This window comes from Cydia splendana, chromosome Z, assembly GCF_910591565.1.
Source record: "Cydia splendana chromosome Z, ilCydSple1.2, whole genome shotgun sequence".
In the NCBI taxonomy this organism is placed as follows: domain Eukaryota; kingdom Metazoa; phylum Arthropoda; class Insecta; order Lepidoptera; family Tortricidae; genus Cydia; species Cydia splendana.
Genome location: NC_085987.1, coordinates 14,013,436 through 14,032,446, shown reverse-complemented (window position 1 = coordinate 14,032,446; position 19,011 = coordinate 14,013,436). Strand labels below are relative to the sequence as shown.

At 39.9% G+C, this 19,011-nt stretch overlaps 1 protein-coding gene across 1 annotated transcript; it reads right to left on the bottom strand.

Moving 5' to 3' along the window:
- Positions 1-6,558: 6,558 nt before the first annotated feature.
- Positions 6,559-8,213, bottom strand: LOC134804609 (uncharacterized). The gene is made up of 2 exons (XM_063777714.1): positions 7,791-8,213; positions 6,559-7,704 (listed from the first exon to the last, which is right to left on the bottom strand). Exons 1-2 carry the CDS (start codon positions 8,189-8,191, stop codon positions 7,236-7,238), a joined length of 870 nt encoding a protein of 289 aa, XP_063633784.1. The 5' UTR covers positions 8,192-8,213; the 3' UTR covers positions 6,559-7,235.
- Positions 8,214-19,011: the final 10,798 nt, after the last annotated feature.

Genomic DNA, 19,011 nt, shown 5'->3' with positions numbered 1-19,011 from the left:
TGTGCCTGATACCACATTAACGCATAGAGCTAGCTACAATACTTATTATTATAGGTACCTAAAATGTTTTCCATATAATAAGTAAGTTTTACTGTTATTTCCTTATTCTATGAATATTGTCCATTTATTCCCATCATATTTTCCCATTCAATGTCTCAGACTAGAAACTAAGCAACAGGTACCTATTGCCTACCCATTAAAACGGGTATCTAGGTTTTAAAACTCTTAAAAGAGTATTTTTTATAAATACCTAAGGATGTTACTGTATCAGTCAAATTTACCACACCTAATTCAAATTAGGTCTGTATGCCTACCTATACCTAACTTACCTAAGAGTCAAAAATAATAAGTTTAAAGTTGATATAATTTGGATGGGACAGGATATTGCATATCTGGTAAATGAAATATATATTAAACTAGTGGCTCTGTGAGCTGTAGACCTCGCGTTATGCTCACAACATGTAAAAATAAAAATACATAGGTACTTACCACAACGTTGAGTGAGTCATTATCACAGCGAAGTCACAATGGTCTTAAGTGCCATAGACCCGACTGGTGTGCTGTCTTTTATGCTAATCACCGCCATTTCAATATTTTTCCTAAAAACGAAACGACAGGAAAATTCTATCTAACTATCAAATCTGCTCACAAAATTTCACGAGATTCGGTTGAGTCATGCGGCCTGTGGAGGAGAACATGCGCACGCGATAACATTTGTGCCCAAACTGGAACGAAGACCTTCGCTAACGCTCGGTCAATAATAGTATATTTGATTAACAACAAAATGATTACCTACAGCATTATATTATTGTTAATGTGAAAACAATCTTCATGACTTGGGAAAAAATCAATATTTTAAACTTTTTAAAGCAAAATCTCAGTAGGTATTCTAGTCTAATGCCAATGGTTTTTCATTTAAAAAATAGGTCTTAGGTACGATTGCAAGTATTTAACTGACCGACAAATTTAATGATAAGTTTGCTATTTCTTTAGACATTATATTATATGTATTATACATATAATTTATATATTAGTGAGTATTGTATAACTTTATAAAAGTCGGTTTTCTTTGGCGCCAATTTTGATGTTTAAGTGCTTTACACAAGCTGACTGACGGTGACAGCTATCATCTCAATACATAGTTTGCCGATTGCTCGCCCTCAAGGTTAATGCTATCATGTCAAACTGCATCAAAATCGTCATCGTAAGAAGAGAGCGGCATTCATTATAAATATTACAATAAATACTTAGCGTCGCGTCGATGATCGATGATATGTAATAGGCCTAGTATACCTACAAAAATGTTTAATTTCCTATGAAAGAGAAAACGGTTGGAATGTATCCTAAATCCTAATATAACCGGTCCTATTTAGCGGAATAGTATGCTACTCGCCATGTGTTATGAAAGTTATGATATAATTCGATGTGACACGTATCGAAGGCAGGCGCGGATCGGTATTAACATTTTAATTGTGGCCACGCCAAAGCATTTTGGGCCCGCTCACACACCGCTAGCGCTGACAGGCCTCCAGTCCAGCCCTCTGGAAAATCACCGACGCTGACAGTTAATCGCTTGTGTGACGGCCGTTTAATAGGTTATTATAATTTGGCATATACGGTAAATTGGAAGAACGGTCAGCGACAGGTCATGAATACAACGGATGACGCGTACTGACCCGTGGTAAATTGCCATCTCAGATATCAATGCCAATATTACGAACCTTTAAATAGATGCATATGTATTGAGCTTATATCCATTCGTCCTGACCTCAACTATATTTTTATTCTCATGTCACACCTTCCTCAAAATGTTAACCCAGATCTATTAGACCAAACTAGTTTGTGCAAATATACGGTCATTGCGCTTGTAATGCGAAAAGAATTCCTGAGACTGTTTTTATTTTTATTTTGACGTAATGTATGAATGTATTATGTATGACTCAATCTCTACACTGTGAATAGGTACCTATATAAATATTTGTTGTGCCCTTAAACAAATTATTATATACCTAACCTATGTTATTTTTCAGATAAATAGCAACAGTCATGCTTAGACTTGGGCGAAATACTGACTTAAGATATGAAAAACCCCAATACTGAAGTGAATATAGGTTGGTCTGGCGAGTTCAATCTTCTGTGGTACACATTGGGCACGTTCTTCGTTTTGCTTGTCATATTCGTGGCCTCCACTGGTTGGAAAAGCTGCACTGCCCCGGAAGAAGTTGATCTGGGAGCCCTCCATGCGTCTCAGCTGCATGACAACCGCACACGCCAATCGTTCTGATAGATTATAATATAATTTTAGTTAAACGTAAATATTATTTTGAGTTTGTAATGTCCCTTTTGACAGTGGGGAGACACTCCTGACTATTCGGTCGAACTCGGCTCCGTTCGGCTCAGCATAGCTCCGAGCAATTGTTAGGGTTGCCACCACTTGACTTCCTTTTACGTGCACGACATAAGATAATGGCGTGAATTTTGACAACCCTAAATAGCCGAAAGGGATAATGCTAAATATTAGAAAGGGATAGCATGATTCGACCCTGAACCGCTGTCAAACTTCGGGTTTGTAGGAAGTGTCCTTTCTGTACGGTAGTACTATTATTTATTCTGTGCTTTTGATAGTCAGCGTTAGTAGGTTTACATACCTATAGCAATATTCATACAAACATAACATGGAGAGTGAAGAATATAAGTAATTTAGTTTAAGCTGTTTTACTCTCACGAGACACAGCCAGAGTTACTTCCACGATTATAAAATTGGTGTATTGTATTTTTAGACATAAAGCTGATTAATATTTACCGGTAGGTATTTTACCGGTAGGACCCGGGTATGTCCTTAAACTACGTCCAAGACCACCGGTAGACGGGCAGCAGCGTCCCTCAAATTCGGTGTACTCGACTGCGATCGCCAACCCGCCTGCCAAGCGTGGCGATTATGGCATTCACCCCCCATCATGATGAGCACAGTAAAACCACGGCCCCGAGGTTCCGGCGACCCCCGGTGCTCTGGCTATGGTAGCGGTCAGGGCATTAGCGGGGTCAGGGGTGCTAAGAATCTCCGGCAAAGATCCGGCGACCCGCCCCGACGACGACTGGCCCTGGTAAAACACAACATACGCACTATGAGGACTGACGAAAAGATCTGCGAGCTGGAAGAGGAACTGAGCAGGTTACACTGGGACATTGTAGGGTTATGCGAAGTCCGTAGAGAGGGGGAGGACACGACAACCCTGAAGTCTGGTAACTTGCTCTACCACCGGGAGGGCGACCAACAGTCCCAAGGTGGTGTCGGGTTTCTCGTTCACAAGTCCCTCGTAAACAACATAATAACCATCGACAGTGTGTCGAGCAGGGTGGTATACCTAATACTCAGAATATCCAAAAGATATTCGCTGAAAGTCATTCAGGTATACGCACCGACCTCGTCACACTCCGATGATGAAGTAGAAGCTATGTATGAGGACGTAAGTAGGGCCATACATACTTCTAAAACCTACTTTACTGTTGTTATGGGGGACTTCAACGCAAAGTTGGGCAAGAGAAGCGGGGATGAGTTGAGAGTGGGGCAATTTGGGTATGGGCAACGGAACCCTAGGGGTCAGAGGCTGGCCGACTTTCTGGAGAGAGAGGAACTCTTCATGATGAACTCTTTCTTCCAGAAGCCGCCTCACAGGAAATGGACCTGGATGAGTCCTGACGGTTCCACGAGAAACGAGATAGACTTCATTATGACCGACAAGAAACGGATATTCAGTGATGTCTCTGTGATCAACAGGGTAAAGACCGGTAGTGATCACCGAATCGTAAGAGGCACACTGAATATCAATATTAAACTTGAAAGGTCCAGCCTGATGAAGTCTACGCTCCGACCTACTCGAGCCCATGTTCAAAACCCCGAAAGCTTTCAACTCGAGCTCTCTAACCGCTTTGCTTGCCTAGAGAACTTGGCTTCAGTGGACGAAATCAACGACGGGCTAGTGGAAACTGTCCACTCAGTAGGGTCTAAGTTTTTTAGACCCCGCCGTAAAGATAGACCTCAGAAATTGACCGAGCAAACCTTAAACCTCGTGGCTGAACGACGCTCGCTTTAGTTGCAGTCTCCCGATGACGCGGAGTCATATAGGCAGCTCAATAGACGTATATCTAAGTCCTTGCGACATGATCTGCGTCTCTTTAATACTAACCGTATTAAAGAGACTATTGAGCGAAACCAAGGCTCCAAAGTGTTCGCAAAGGACAAGTCTATTGGGCAAAGCCAGCTGACAAAGCTGAAACGGGAAGATGGCAGCATAGCGTCGAGCAAAGCGGAGGTTTTAGGTGAGATCGAGGGGTTCTATGGACAGTTATACACTTCGATCGCAAAGCCCGTTGACAGATTGGTAGGAGATCCAAGAGCCAAGCTGTCCCGACATTATACCGAAGATATCCCGGACATCAGTCTGTACGAGATTAGGATGGCCCTGAAGCAGCTTAAGAACAACAAGGCGCCGGGCAAAGACGGAATCACTTCAGAGCTTCTGAGAGCGGGTGGAACACCGGTACTTAAAGTCCTCCAGAAGCTCTTTAATTCCGTCTTGTCCGAGGGCATAACGCCTGAAACATGGAATAGAGGCGAGGTGATGCTGTTCTTCAAAAAAGGTGATAACAACCTATTGAAGAACTACAGACCCATCACGCTTCTGAGCCATGTCTATAAGCTGTTTTCAAGGGTCATCACGAACCGTCTCGAACACAGACTTGATGACTTCCAGCCTCCCGAACAAGCCGGTTTCCGAAAAGGCTATAGTACCATAGACCACATCCATACGCTGCGGCAAGTTATACAGAAGACCGAAGAGTATAACTTGCCATTATGCTTAGCGTTTATGGACTATGAGAAAGCCTTCGATTCGGTGGAAACATGGGCGGTGCTTGAGTCTCTTCAGCGATGCCATATTGACTATCGGTACATCGAAGTATTGAAGTGTTTGTATAGTAACGCCACCATGTCGGTCCGAGTACAGGAGCAGAGCACGAGGGCGATTCCATTGCGAAGAGGCGTAAGGCAGGGAGACGTTATCTCTCCGAAACTGTTTACTGCCGTAATGGAAGACGCCTTCAAGCTCCTGGAATGGGAAGGACTTGGCATCAACATCAACGGCGAATACATCACTCACCTTCGGTTTGCCGACGATATCGTAGTCATGGCAAAGTCGATGGAGGAACTCAGCATGATGCTCGATGACCTCAACCGAGTTTCACAACGGGTGGGCTTGAAAATGAACATGGACAAGACGAAACTTATGTCAAATGCCAATGTTGTGCCCGTCTCAGTCTCTGTTGGGAACTCGGTACTCGAAGTTGTTGACTCGTACATCTACCTAGGACAAGTAGTCCAATTAGGTAGGTCCAACTTCGAGAAAGAGGTCAACCGCCGAATCCAACTCGGTTGGGCAGCGTTCGGGAAACTACGTAATGTCTTTTCGTCCGACATACCTCAGTGCCTCAAGACGAAAGTCTTTAATCAATGTGTGTTACCAGTGATGACTTACGGCTCCGAAACGTGGTCTTTCACTATCGGCCTCATCTCAAAACTCAAAGTCGCTCAACGAGCTATGGAGAGGGCTATGCTCGGAGTTTCTCTACGTGATCGAATCAGAAATGAGGAGATCAGTAGACGAACTAAAGTCACCGACATAGCCCACCGGATTAGCAAGCTGAAGTGGCAATGGGCAGGCCACATTGCACGCAGAGAAGATGGCCGATGGGGTCGAAAAGTGCTCAAGTGGAGACCACGGACTAGCAAGCGCAGCGTAGGACGTCCACCCACAAGATGGACAGACGATCTTGTTAAGGTCGCCGGAAGACGCTGGATGCGGGTCGCTTCCAACCGGCACGTATGGAGGTCCAAGGGGGAGGCCTATGTTCAGCAGTGGACGTCTTATGGCTGAGATGATGATGAGGTATTTTAACTATTTGGCTTCACACCGACTTTAAACATATCAGTTGGTAACGCATATACATAAACAGGATAATATTTTATTTTATTCTTTTTGAAGTCGGCTTTCTTTTTTAGGGTTCCGTACCCAACGGGTAAAACGGGACCCTATTACTAAGACTTCGCTGTCCGTCCGTCCGTCCGTCCGTCCGTCTGTCACCAGGCTGTATCTCACGAACTGTGATAGCTAGACAGTTGAAATTTTCACAGATGATGTATTTCTGTTGCCGCTATAACAACAAATACTAAACACAGAATAAAATAAAGATTTAAATGGGGCTCCCATACAACAAACGTGATTTTTGACCAAAGTTAAGCAACGTCGGGAGTGGTCAGTATTTGGATGGGTGACCGTTTTTTTTTTGTTTTTTTTTTTGCATTATGGTACGGAACCCTTCGTGCGCGAGTCCGACTCGCACTTGCCCGGTTTTTTTAAGAGTTTTATACCTTCGGAAGCCGGTGTTGCTCGAAGTTCGCTTCACTCCATTGATTGATTCAGCCGGAAAGTTGAAAGGCTAAAAAATATTTGATAGACGTGTAATGGAGAATAAATACAATTTAATACAGCAGTAAAAACGTGAATTTTTATAAAAATATATTTATTCACATATTAATTTAATCATATAGAAATTCTAATTTAACATATTTTATAGCTATGGCTGTAACAATACCTGCTGATGTTTAAATTAAAGGTATGCCCATAGTACCTACATATATTTCAGGGAAAGAGATAACTGTCAGTGAAAAATCAGGGCCGTTTTTGAGGACCATTATAATAAGCAATATACCGAGAGCTCCGCAAAGCAGGTATATATTTCCTCAATGGGGCACTTACGTTATTAAAAAAACACGTGTGTAGGTATAGGTGCTACGTATAGGTCTACCGCACCACATAAATCAAGCAGCTGTTAAATAGTAATGCGATGATTTTCTAGTAGAAGGTCTTAGCCTTAGCTAATTTGAGTAATTAATTTATACTTACTAAAAACACTTAGGTACTCATTACCTATTTTAATCAGTCGCACATAGCTAAGCCAGTCAATCAGCCTATAAGTTAACCATAGTAGCATCGATATAGTGGCAGTCCTAAAGCAATTTATGAATTTTGACTTACTGACAATGGATTTACATGGTCGAAAGTTCATTATCCAGCAGTAAAAAAATACTTTTATCTATTAAGTATCTGCGAGCTAATAATGATTAAATTGTTTAAGTTCTTTAAGTTAAGCCATATAATACTTGCTTAGTATATCGTTTAAAATGAAGCATCTACGAATGGTGCTAATTCTCCCCTTACGGAGTTTAAATCAGCGAAGTAAGCCGCCGTGCTCCCCGAGCGATGCACCCCGGTGGACGCCAACCCGAGCAGGCGCCCCCGCTGTGTGAGCAAATCCCCGGCTTGTACTTGACAACGACCGAAATTTGTAACGCAAATTATCATATTTTTATCCAATTTTTGGCTCAACGTTGCCGGTATAGAACAGTTACCTCTTCCGAACACGGCCACTGGCTGCTTAGTGATAAGTGCTCGGCCACTGTGCGTCAATGGCCGCCCGATAATATGAGCGGGCGTCTTCCACTCTAATTCCGATCCGATATGGATAGTACTTCGACATTCGGACAAATCACTTTTGCTCTTTAGTATAATTAATTTTTGGGATAACATGCCCTCATGATCCACCTCAATAATTTCATCAACAGCGTGACCTTTCTTGCAGCGTGGACTGAAATTTAACAAAAAAAGATGTATGAGATTTTATAATATATATATATATATGTATACAATACTCGTGATCATAATTAATCTTACTCTTTGGAATGTCCTACGACTAATATAACTGGTCCGTCTCTAGCACAGATTTCGTCCGCCAACACAGCATTATCACTCAACACAGCCCCGACGCACAGCAGTTCTTTCGACGATAACGAATACACCTTGGCAACAAAGTTATAATATCCTATATCGTTTAAACTAATTAAGGGGCAAGTGTTTTCAACTTTAAATGTCGGAAAAGATCCAGTTGCATAGTGCATCATAATATTATGACAGACGCACATAACTATTAGAGCAAAAATTGCCACTAATAATGAAATGATTCCGATCTTGCTTTTTTTCGATCGATCGTCCCATGGTGTGTCAATAAAATTATTTGTGAACTGATGATCTCCATCGTCGCCTTCATAAGCTTGGTTGTCGTCAACTGTTGCCATATCGTCGAGTGACAATTACCGGAGACCATCTAGAAATGTTTTAAACAGTACCCAAAGGTATTTTTAATGGAAACAACTAAGTTTTCATCAATGTGAATCGGCTAATGAGAGCGCTCCGTAAATAGCTATTTAATTCTAGGAAATAGGTAATCAAGCGACATAATTCTGTTGGAATAGTTGAGAGTTCAAACTGGCTATAGGTACATAATTGTGTGTGGGTTGTGGAAAGTAATTTCGCCAAAGGCTTCTACAAAAATAGATATAGTGCAACAAGAGAACAAACGTTTTTGCGCGAAAGATCCTAATTTTAGCGTGGTTTATTAGTTTATTACCTACCTACTTACAAATGTGACAAGGCAAAAAACTAGGACTAGGTTAGATAAGGTTAGCCTTGGGTTAGCCAAGAAAGGATCGCTTATTTCATATCATCACTCATCACCATCAGCAGATATCTACAGAGGGATAACGTCATTCGCTTTCAAACATCGGTTTGAATACAGGTTTTGTATTAGACAATGAGACATATACGTAGCATATACTATCCAATACTATCCTTATATGTAGGTAACCGTAAAAACCCGTTTTTGTAAAAACGCGTTTACACTAGTTAAAACTAGTTTTTCAAAACGCCTTAGTGCATTTTTCAGTGAAAACTAATTTTCGCAAAGTCTTGGTAAAACAACTTTTCATCACGTTATTCAAAATTATTTTCAAATTAGTTCCCTAGTTAAAACTAGTTTTCATGGTATTCTGCCAGAGTCAAAAAATAGGTGCGATGTCGAGCAAAGCGAGGAGGGGCCGTAACCTAAAACAGCGCGCGAAGCCGAGCAAGCGAAGCGAGCGACGCGACTGCGGCCGACGAGGGCCACAACCGACTTATTTTATAATGTTAGAAAAAAGGCTCTTTTTGTGTTATAACAACAAAACTAGTTTTCACTGAGGCCTTACGGAAAACTACAATACATAGTTTTAACTACAACCAATATCCACGCGAACGAATCGTGGGCTACATCTAGATAGGTATATAAGCCTACGAGTGGTTTACTAACTGTAGGTAATACTTACCTACCTAATTCTAGTCGGTTCTGCATGTTAAAATTGTACTTGATCGTCCACGGAATCCTAAAACGATGACGTAGGGATTGCCATATTATTATCCCGCAGCTTGGGTGTCTCATAAGAGGCAATTGGGCTCTATAGAGTTCGCTGAGAAAGATTCCATTTGGCTGCAATCATCCCGTGATTTCATGCCTGATGCAAAATAGCAACGCATTTCAACGCCCTTTGTCTCCGTCGTGCGCAAAGTGCCAGTTTCCGCCAATCTGACAATTCATTCATAGTCATACTGCGCTGATAAGGTCAAGATAAGGCAATAGGGCATATTATATTACGCAAAACTCTGCGTAGGGGACGCCACTAGCACATACCTACTGAGGGCCTACCGCGAAACACGAAAAGCGAAATTTGCCTCTCTATCACTTGCATATTCGAGTAGGTATTTGAGCGATGAAGAGGCAGCTAACCAAAGTTCGATTTTCGCATTCCGCGGTAGGCCTCAGTATCAAAATCATAGTGAAAATTTCTCAAAACTGTTTAGGTAAGCCGTTTATGGCATAGTACCTATGTATAAGTTACTCTATGGTTTATAATATGTGCTAGTGCTGCTCTCTGAAGTCTCTAGCGGCAAAACATTGCAGCCCCTAAAAACACCCTATTGGTAGGTAGCATCTCAAAAATAATTTAATGGAAATATCTTTATAAATTTATGTGACAGGCAGGGTACAAGTGAATTGAATAAGAAGCTTTGATAAGAAGCTTGTCAACAGCTATGTTCCTCAAACATTCTTAGAAAAGGTAAAAGCATAAGGCGATAGATATGCGCGCTACCTATTTATAACTCTAACTCTATGTTTAATATATATAGGTGATATAGGTAAGAGTACGTTAAGGGGCCGGTATATGACGTTTTCGATTTAGACCTCACTTTGTAACCATAATTTGTTCAATAAATGTTTAATAATTGCATTAAATTACACGTAAATTTGTTCACGAAGAAACCGTGTACCGACTCTTCATGCCATTATATTTTTAATTTGCTGTTATTCTCTACAAATCGACACTAAAAGTATCAAAAAATCAAAATTTGGAGTTCCGTTTGAGACAGAAGCAAAACTATTTTGTCTTTGACAGTAATTGAATTATTGTGTGATTTTGAAAGCTAGATAATTCAGCTACCAATTTATTATCGATTTATATTTTTACTCACAAAGACAACACAGAAATTCAATCTCAAATGTAAACTTTCGAACAATTTCCATACATTGACGACATCACTCAAAATTCTTCTTCAAGTCAGATGCCCGTTGGGGCTACACCGGAGCACACGTGTACTTCTTCAAATGAAAATGACAGATTGATTTGCTTGCTTTTGACAATTATATTGACATTAAATCATATACGCACACGAGAAAGCATACCAGTAGATAAAAAGTATTTCAAAAAATAGGGTACATAAATATCAGCTCGCGTCTCATTTAAATTTGATTTGCTGTTATTTACGGGTCACAATGGTTTAAAACCGCAGTAAACTATCTTAAAACAATACGATTACAGTCGAATTTAAGTATTATGTTCCTTCAAAACTCGCTTGAAATGAAAAAAGTTTAAAGACTCATCTTTACTGATTGGGATCAATTTTTATTATGCTGGTATCATTTTGCATCATTTTAAAAACGTATTTGACTTCTGTACGTCAATGAATTTTCATGACAATTGTAATCTTGTATTATATTATAGAACTTTTATGTTAAAATATTGCCTATTAACAGGAAGAGTTATGTAATTCGTATAAGTAATACCTGAAAGTCTTGTACCTAGATCTGTAATCAATCAATCAATCAATCAAAGCATTTATTTTCAGGCTACTAAGGCCCATAGATACATACCTTACAAACTAACATATATATATACAATAATAAAAAACTTAAATACTAAAAAATCATTTTCGTGACGCAGTTTTCTGTTGCGGCGTCACTTGCTCTGGTGTAGGATTCGGCAGATTCCCACGGAACCGCCGAAATATCACACCCTTCGGCCAGAAGTCCGTGCTCGCGATGGCTTCCAGCAGCGGCCGCGGCACGCGCACCACAAACGAGCTGAAGTGCACGTAATGTCGCGATCGCAGCTGGAACACTTTCAACTCGTAACGGGTCTTCTTGCGAAGATATTCCACCACATCGTCTGCCGTGGCGGAAACATGCAGGCGCGATACGTATAGCGCCGTATTCGGCGTGGCAGCCCTCAGTCCAGATGCAATATCTGGCTCCGCTGTGCCACACTGGCTCTTGCGAGGCGCCTTGCGCGGCCGCCTCTCCTTCGACGCCTGCGGGAAACCTTTTTCGGCGCGGGGTAGCTTCTCATCTCGAGAAGCAGATTCGGGCACCTTCGGTGGTGCCTTTCTTTGTTTTGCAGCAGCAGCGTAATCGAGACCAGGAGTCACTGATACACCAACTGGAGCAGATGACGGTACGACGAGACGCGGCGTGCGGGGTGCGGGGGGCGGGCCGGCGGCGGGGACTGGCGTCATATCGCTCGTTGCTGACCCAGCATTGCACACAATTGCACGCGCATCACTGCACGAGCCCAAGTCAGTGGCCTCGTGTGACCTACATACCGAAACAGTGTCACGGAGTGTCACTACCTCAGTACGAAGTTCACAAATGGTGTTATTGGCCACCTCTAACTTAGACTGCACCTCTGCCAAACTTGTCTTCAGGAATGTTATGTCCTTCAGCAGCCTGGTGACGTCGACGTGGTCGAAGGTAACCGGCGGTAACCGGTCCAGCCGCTTCGCAACGAAGGCAGGCACGTCGTCTGGATCGGTCTCCTTGAACAGTTTAATGATGTCCTGGAGACTCTTCACACCCCCATCCCTCCGACGGGATGGCATCTGGTCGATTTTCCCGAGCGACTGGAAAAGCAGCGCCTTGCCACTGCAAATATCGTCTTCACCAGCGGCACCAGCACTAAGTACTAGCGAGTTTTTGCGGCTTTGGAGACCGAGATGAAGCTTACAGGCAAATAGCGCTATGGCCTGGTTATTGTTATGTATACCTATGTATCGAATGTTTTATAAATTTACTATAAAAAGCAATGTTTTATTTCGATTAGGTCTACGTTTTGTGCATATTGCATATCTGAAGTATATTCGTACTAAACTTGAAACTTTCGTTGAAACTAAATAAACAAATATTCCAAATGTACAGTTAAGCAGGGTTGGGCAAAATACTGGCTTCCACGTATTTCAAATACAAATTACAAAATACTTTTTTAAAAGTATTTGAAATACCAAATACAAATTACTTTGGTGACGGGTATTTGAAATACAAAATACAAACTACAGTGTTTAAAATAATGTATTTCAAATACAAAATACAAAATACCTTTAAATTTTTTTGTTTAATCATTTAGTTTTTTTAACGAATATCCTTTCCTAAAAACTTATAGGTTCATTGCGCAAGTTTTCGTCCAGCTCTAGTTTTCGTCCACTTGACGAAATTTGAATATAATAAACCTACATTGCTGCACAAATTTGGACTGATTTCAATCCTTAATGTCGAAACAATATATACAGGGTGACCTTAGCCATTGGACTAACCCTGAAATCCCACGTACGGTTACTTCTCAGAAATGCTCTAACGGTAATATTTTTTTTATTAGAACAAAAGATATAAAAATAAATTATCAAACAAAAGTTATTTCCAATAATCGACAACAAAAAGAAACATACTGTATTAATCATTGGCAGTGCTTTTGACAATTTGTTTGAAAATGTGCGGCAATGATGACATTTGTCAAAAGACAGAATCTTATTAATGTCATAAATAAAAAAAACGTAAATTGTTAATTTCTTCGTAACCGCTACACCGATTGTTATGATACTTTGTATACTGGTACTGGTACTGGTACTGGTTCTAAATACCCTAATGCATATGTACATTTCGGCTTTGTCCAATGGCTAGAACACCCTGTATATCTGTCTACATATTAAAATTATATTTCGCAAGTAGTAAATTAAAAATGAAATATATTATTTGCTAATCCGTCAAGTGGTCTAAAACTAGAGCATGGACGGAAACTACTGCAATGACCCTATACCCTGGCTGTTGACGAAAAGTTCCGCGCAGAATAGCTCGCGCATTGTATTTGCCCTCGTACAAGTCGTACATTATATTTAAATAAACGTTCCATTTTAGGATTATAGAATTTAATAAAATGTATTTTGTAGAAATGTATTTTGATGCTTGAAGTATTTGAAATACAAAATACAAAATACATGTGAGTGCAGTATTTGAAATACCAAATACAAAATACTTTTCCAGGTAGTATTTGAAATACAAATACAAAATACAAAAATGTATTTCAAATACGTATTTCAAATACATGTAATTGAAATACTGCCCAACCCTGCAGTTAAGTACCTGCAATTTATGTTACACAACGAAGGCCGCAAAAATATCTGACACGATCTTATTTCTAGAACATAAGAGCATGTCATATATTTTTGCGGCCTTCGAAGAGTAGGTACCGTCATTATCACCAACTTTGCCCGCTTTTTTTTTAAACACGAATTTCTCAGAAATAAATCACATCATATGACTTTTTTTTGCTCAGCATGTCCATTGTGACCAAACGCATCAGTTTATTTGAAGAAAAACATTTTTTATCGTGTTTTTACCCATTTTTTTGCGTTTTAGAGGGCGGGCAAAGATATCTGGGGTTTTCGCCAACATTGCCCACGTCAATTTGGTATTCAAATACAGCTCGTATGATGATGATGTCTAAGGATCACTTAAAGGTTTTGGGCAATCCTACCATTCCCTGTTCATAACTTAGCGATAAGTGTAAAAACTTTTAAATAAATTTGCTGGGCAATGTTGCCTACCCGTTTTTGCCCATTTCCAAATAAGGCTCGCCTAAGCATTTTACAAAGGCTAGGGCTGCCACTTTTGAGAAAATCTGTTACAATAGTTTAATGGCCAAAAATATGATTTTTGTTGTGTTTTTCATTCGTTAACGGGATAAAACATCTCAATAAAGGATAATAAGACAAATTAGATACAGTATATATTTATAAACTTATTTTAGTGTACAAACATAACCTTCTTTTACTTGCGAAGTTGGGTAAATTAGATGAAAGTAACAACCCTAATCCGTTTTTGGTGGTGGGCAATGTTGGTATGGATGCCAAATTACCGGATTATTTTGCCCACCGCTAAAACTTTTGTGTATTTAGGCTTTTTTAGTTTAAATCTCAATAGACATAATCTATGCTTCATGTGTTATAACTCAAACCCGGAAATATTTGTCAAAGGGTTCTCAATTATTTCTACTTGCATTCATTATTTATCAATTTTTTGCCCGCCGAAATATACCCTATATTAGACAACTCGCTCAAAATTCCCAAGTCAAGTTATGCACAAGTTTGGTATATAGTTTTGTCAGAAATATAACCTATTTTCTACTATAAATAGCAGGGTGGCCATAACTATTATATTTTTTTCTACATTAACGAATTTGTTTAAAATTGTCGTTTTTAAAATCGTCGGGCAAAGTTTCCCTGGAGGCAAATTTGGCGCTAATGACGTAACATATTATTGCAGGTGACTATACATAAATGTTTCGGTGATTTTGAGATTATTTTCCAGGTTAGTTTACTAACAATCAAGTTATGCAGATACCGATTTCGTGAACTTATAAGTAGTAAGGTAGGTAATACCGATATTGTTTAGCGATACCGATTATTTTTGAAGGTAAAACTATACCGGTTGAAATATAAAGATATTAAAATTACAGCAGGGAAAACCATTTTTTAGAGGTGTACCTAAACCATCATTGGCCGAGCGTTAGCAAAGGTCTCTGTTTCAGCTTGGGCAAAAATGCTTTTGTATGTTCTCCTTTGCAGATCACATTTCTCAACTGATTCTCGTGAACATTTGTAAGCAGGTTCGATAGAACTATTCTGTTTCGCTTTATCCGCCAAAATGGAATAGCCACCCTGCCGAAACTTTATTTATTTAAATTCCCATTGAATGGATTTTGCACCTTATGAAAAACCGTATAGAGTAGTAAATAACATTTTACATCTGACTTAATGACATCTTGTTTTATTCGCTTTAATTGTACAAAACGCGTATCTCGACAAAGCAATATAATTAGGTAGTAAAACAGTCAACAATCAAATGAATTAAATAGGTACGTCACGTGTGACATGAACAGACAAGGAAAGCAAGATTAAATGCATTGTTTCTCTTTCATCTTTAAATGGAACGCTTTTACCCTCAAAGGAGGCTAGTGGTCAATACTAAACTAAAAGTCCAACCTTAAAAAAACATGATGGGTCACTGACCTGTCCCAGTAAAGTGAGGTAGTGTGCGTGAAGTGCGCTTGTGAGTGAAATGGGGTAAATTGACAGAATCTGAAATTTTACCCATCGCTACCGTCGCCTTAAGAAATTCCATAGATATCGACAAATATGATGTCCAACTCGTAGCCTGTCAAGTATTTCAATTAAAATAAGAACATTTACATTATTATATGCATTCTCAATATCTATGAAACTCCCCAAAGTGATCATATTTTTTGAAAATCCGGTCTGAATCCGACTAACTAAGCTACTTAAATTATCCAAAGATGATCGACACTTTCTAAAACCAACAGTTTCTTCAGCAAACATACATCTTTTTTCTATGAACCATTCCACTCTCCTATTGATCATAGAATGAAATATTTTACACACACATGAAATTAAAGAGATTGGTCGAAGAGCAGAGTCAGAGGAGGGGTCTCTTCCGGGTTTAGATATCGGAACTACACTAATTTCTCTCCGCTGAGTAGGGACAAAACCTATGGAGTAGAAATTATTATACAATGTTAATAATAAGAGTTTTCCTTTCTCATGTAGATTTTTAATCATAGAAAATGCTATCCCATCGTGACCCGGAGCAGTATCTTTTGGTTTAATGCAGGAATCTAATTCATGTAATGTAAATGGTTCGTCTATAACCGTGCTACCCGACTCAATCACTGGCGTCGACGGAGACACATAATCTGGCGTGAGAGAACAAAGAAGATTATGAGCTTTTTCTACACTAACATGAGACCGAGAAGACCTATAGCCCTTTACCCATTTCATCCGAGACCAAACCTCAGAGGCTGATGAAGACTCGCTTATGGAGTTGCAAAATTGTTGCCAACTTTCATTTTTACGCGTTCTAATAAGTCTCTGAGTGTCTCTTATCTTAGCCTGAAGTTCCTAAAGATTTTTTGGTGTAGGATTTCGTCTGAACAATGAGAGAGCTAAACGTCTTTCGGCAACGGCTTTGGATAAAGCCTGATTCCAGTACGGTTTTGGTTGGAAATCTTTCGCTGGCTTATTGTTAATTTTAATATATGGTATGAAAAGATCAGCAGCTTCATTTATAATACTTAGAAAACAATTATATGATTCTTGAGGAGCTTCAGAAATCATCAAACTTATTTTCTAAATACAGTCTGTACTCATTCCATCGAGCCTCTTTATAGTTTCTCTTTGGTACAGACTTAACACAAGTATTTAAATATGTAGAAATCTTTATAATAAGGTGATCGCTCCCTAGTGATTCTTTCATAACGTTCCAATTAAATGCAAAATAAATATCAGTAGATACTATAGTAATATCTGGAGACGACTCCTGTAACATTCCATTGACTAGGCGCACTCTTGTATGGCTGTGATCATTGAGAGAAACTAGATTACAGTCCACAAGAGAACCATATATTTGAGTACCGCGAGTATCCGTTTTATATGACGTTGGTGTGATGGCCATTAAAGTCGCCCATGATAATCACGTTGTGTTGCACGATTGAAAAAATAAAATCCCAATCACTCTGCTGAGTCACTACAGAAGACGGACAGTAAACTGAAATCACGTTTTTAATTTGATCACAATTAAACACTTTAACGTAAACGACTTGTACACCAGGATTAGGGTGTTGAACACGACAATGCTCAGACTTGATCGATTTATGCGTAAGGATTGCAACACCACCATATCCATCAGATCTATCCGCCCTATATATATTGTAATTACTTATGCGAAAATAACAGTCCGTATCTAACCATGTTTCACTAAGTGACGCTATATGGATCTTCTCCTGAATAAGTAGATTTTCAAACGATGCTAACTTTGGTCTAATACTTTGTGCGTTCCATTGCAACATGTTTAGTCTGCACTGCTTTAAGTTATTAGCCATCTGTGGCGTTAAAAAAGGATTTTAAGCAGGACATGTCAAGTATATTCTTCATAACAAAAGATAAAAGCCATTCTAATCCACTTTGAAGTCCTAATTTTATTTTTTCAACAATCGTCAAGTTTTTCATGAATATGATATCTTTTAACTTATCAATTAGTGAACTAAATTTAAGTTTATCTTTACTTACTTCCTTGGGTTTGCTCGTTATTTCTGGAAGAACGTCATTGTCATCAGTTTCCATATTTGACAAGTTATTATCAGACATACTGTCATCTTTTTCTCTCACTTCGGACTTCCTGCGTTTAGGTTTAGTATGGCTTGCCTTTTTAGGTGGTGTAAACGATACATTATTTTTACCTGGGGCATCACTATGAACTACAGCTTGGGTCGTCACTATTTTTGCATATGCTGGTTCGATTACCGCAGGCTCCACTGTTGATCTTTCAGCCACTGAAGTCATCTCAGTTGTTCTAAGCGTCGGGGGAAAGTTTTCCTGATACATCGATGCTGCCGGGGCTGGCGGGCTGCTAGAACCTGGTTCATATTTATTCAACGCCTTTTTATATGTACAATTAAATTCAGCCATAATCTTCCTTATGTTTCTTTCTTTTTGGTAGAGCGGAAAAATTTTGTCTAGAGCCATGTGATTTCTTAAGCAATTACGACATGTGAATACAGTTGTTTCGCAATTTGAATGATGACCTCCACACTTAGGACAAGTAGATTTTTTAGAACACGTTTTCTTTGTATGACCATACCGCCAGCAATTGGCACATTGTGATACAGGAAATAAGTATGGTTCAACCTTAACTCGCATTTCATGTATATGTCGCAGTCGGATCGTATAATCCGCCGTATTACATTACGGCTAGCCGTTTTCAAAAACAGGGGCGTTTTGAAATGCGGCGGTTTAACGATTAGCCGGATTGAATGCGGCTGAATGAAAATCCGCCGGAATGTATTCGGCGCCATACGTTCTTCAACACGGCTAGCCGTAATGTAATACAGCGAGTCATTAGCCGCCGCTTTGACAGTTTTTAGTTCCCATTTTTAACACCCGTGGCGCTGCCTGACAAACGCTGGGGTGTCCATCAAAAATGGAGTTCGTCGGACTGTTTCTTTTCAAAAAACATTTCTTTCGCAACTTAACTAGACGGAGCCCCGCTTCGCGGGGCTCCTATTTCTGAGCGGTTTGCCCTTCGGGCATCTGAAGCTACCTAACGAACCTAACCTACCTACCTATTGATTTAGTGAGACGTCCGTGAAAACATTACACTTTGGGGAAAAAAGCGTAGGTAGGTAAGTAGGTTAGGTTCGTTAGGTAGCTTCAGATGCCCGAAGGGCAAACCGCCCAGAAATAGGAGCCCCGCTTGCGGGGCTCCGTCTATTTAAGTTGTGAAGGAAATGTTTTGGAAAAGAAACACATGTAGTGCGGTGGGACCATGGTAAAAATAAATTAAATTGCAAACATTGTCAAACTCCGGTTACGTGGGCGACCGAAAGAACTGGTCACTCTACAATCTAAA

Bases quoted from the DNA above. Each gene is read 5' to 3' on its own strand.
- LOC134804609 (XM_063777714.1), bottom strand. From the start codon at position 8,191: ATGGCAACAGTTGACGACAACCAAGCTTATGAAGGCGACGATGGAGAT. The intron at 7,705-7,790 runs GTAAGATTAATT...GTTAAATTTCAG, and splicing joins GTCGTAGGACATTCCAAAGA to TCCACGCTGCAAGAAAGGTC.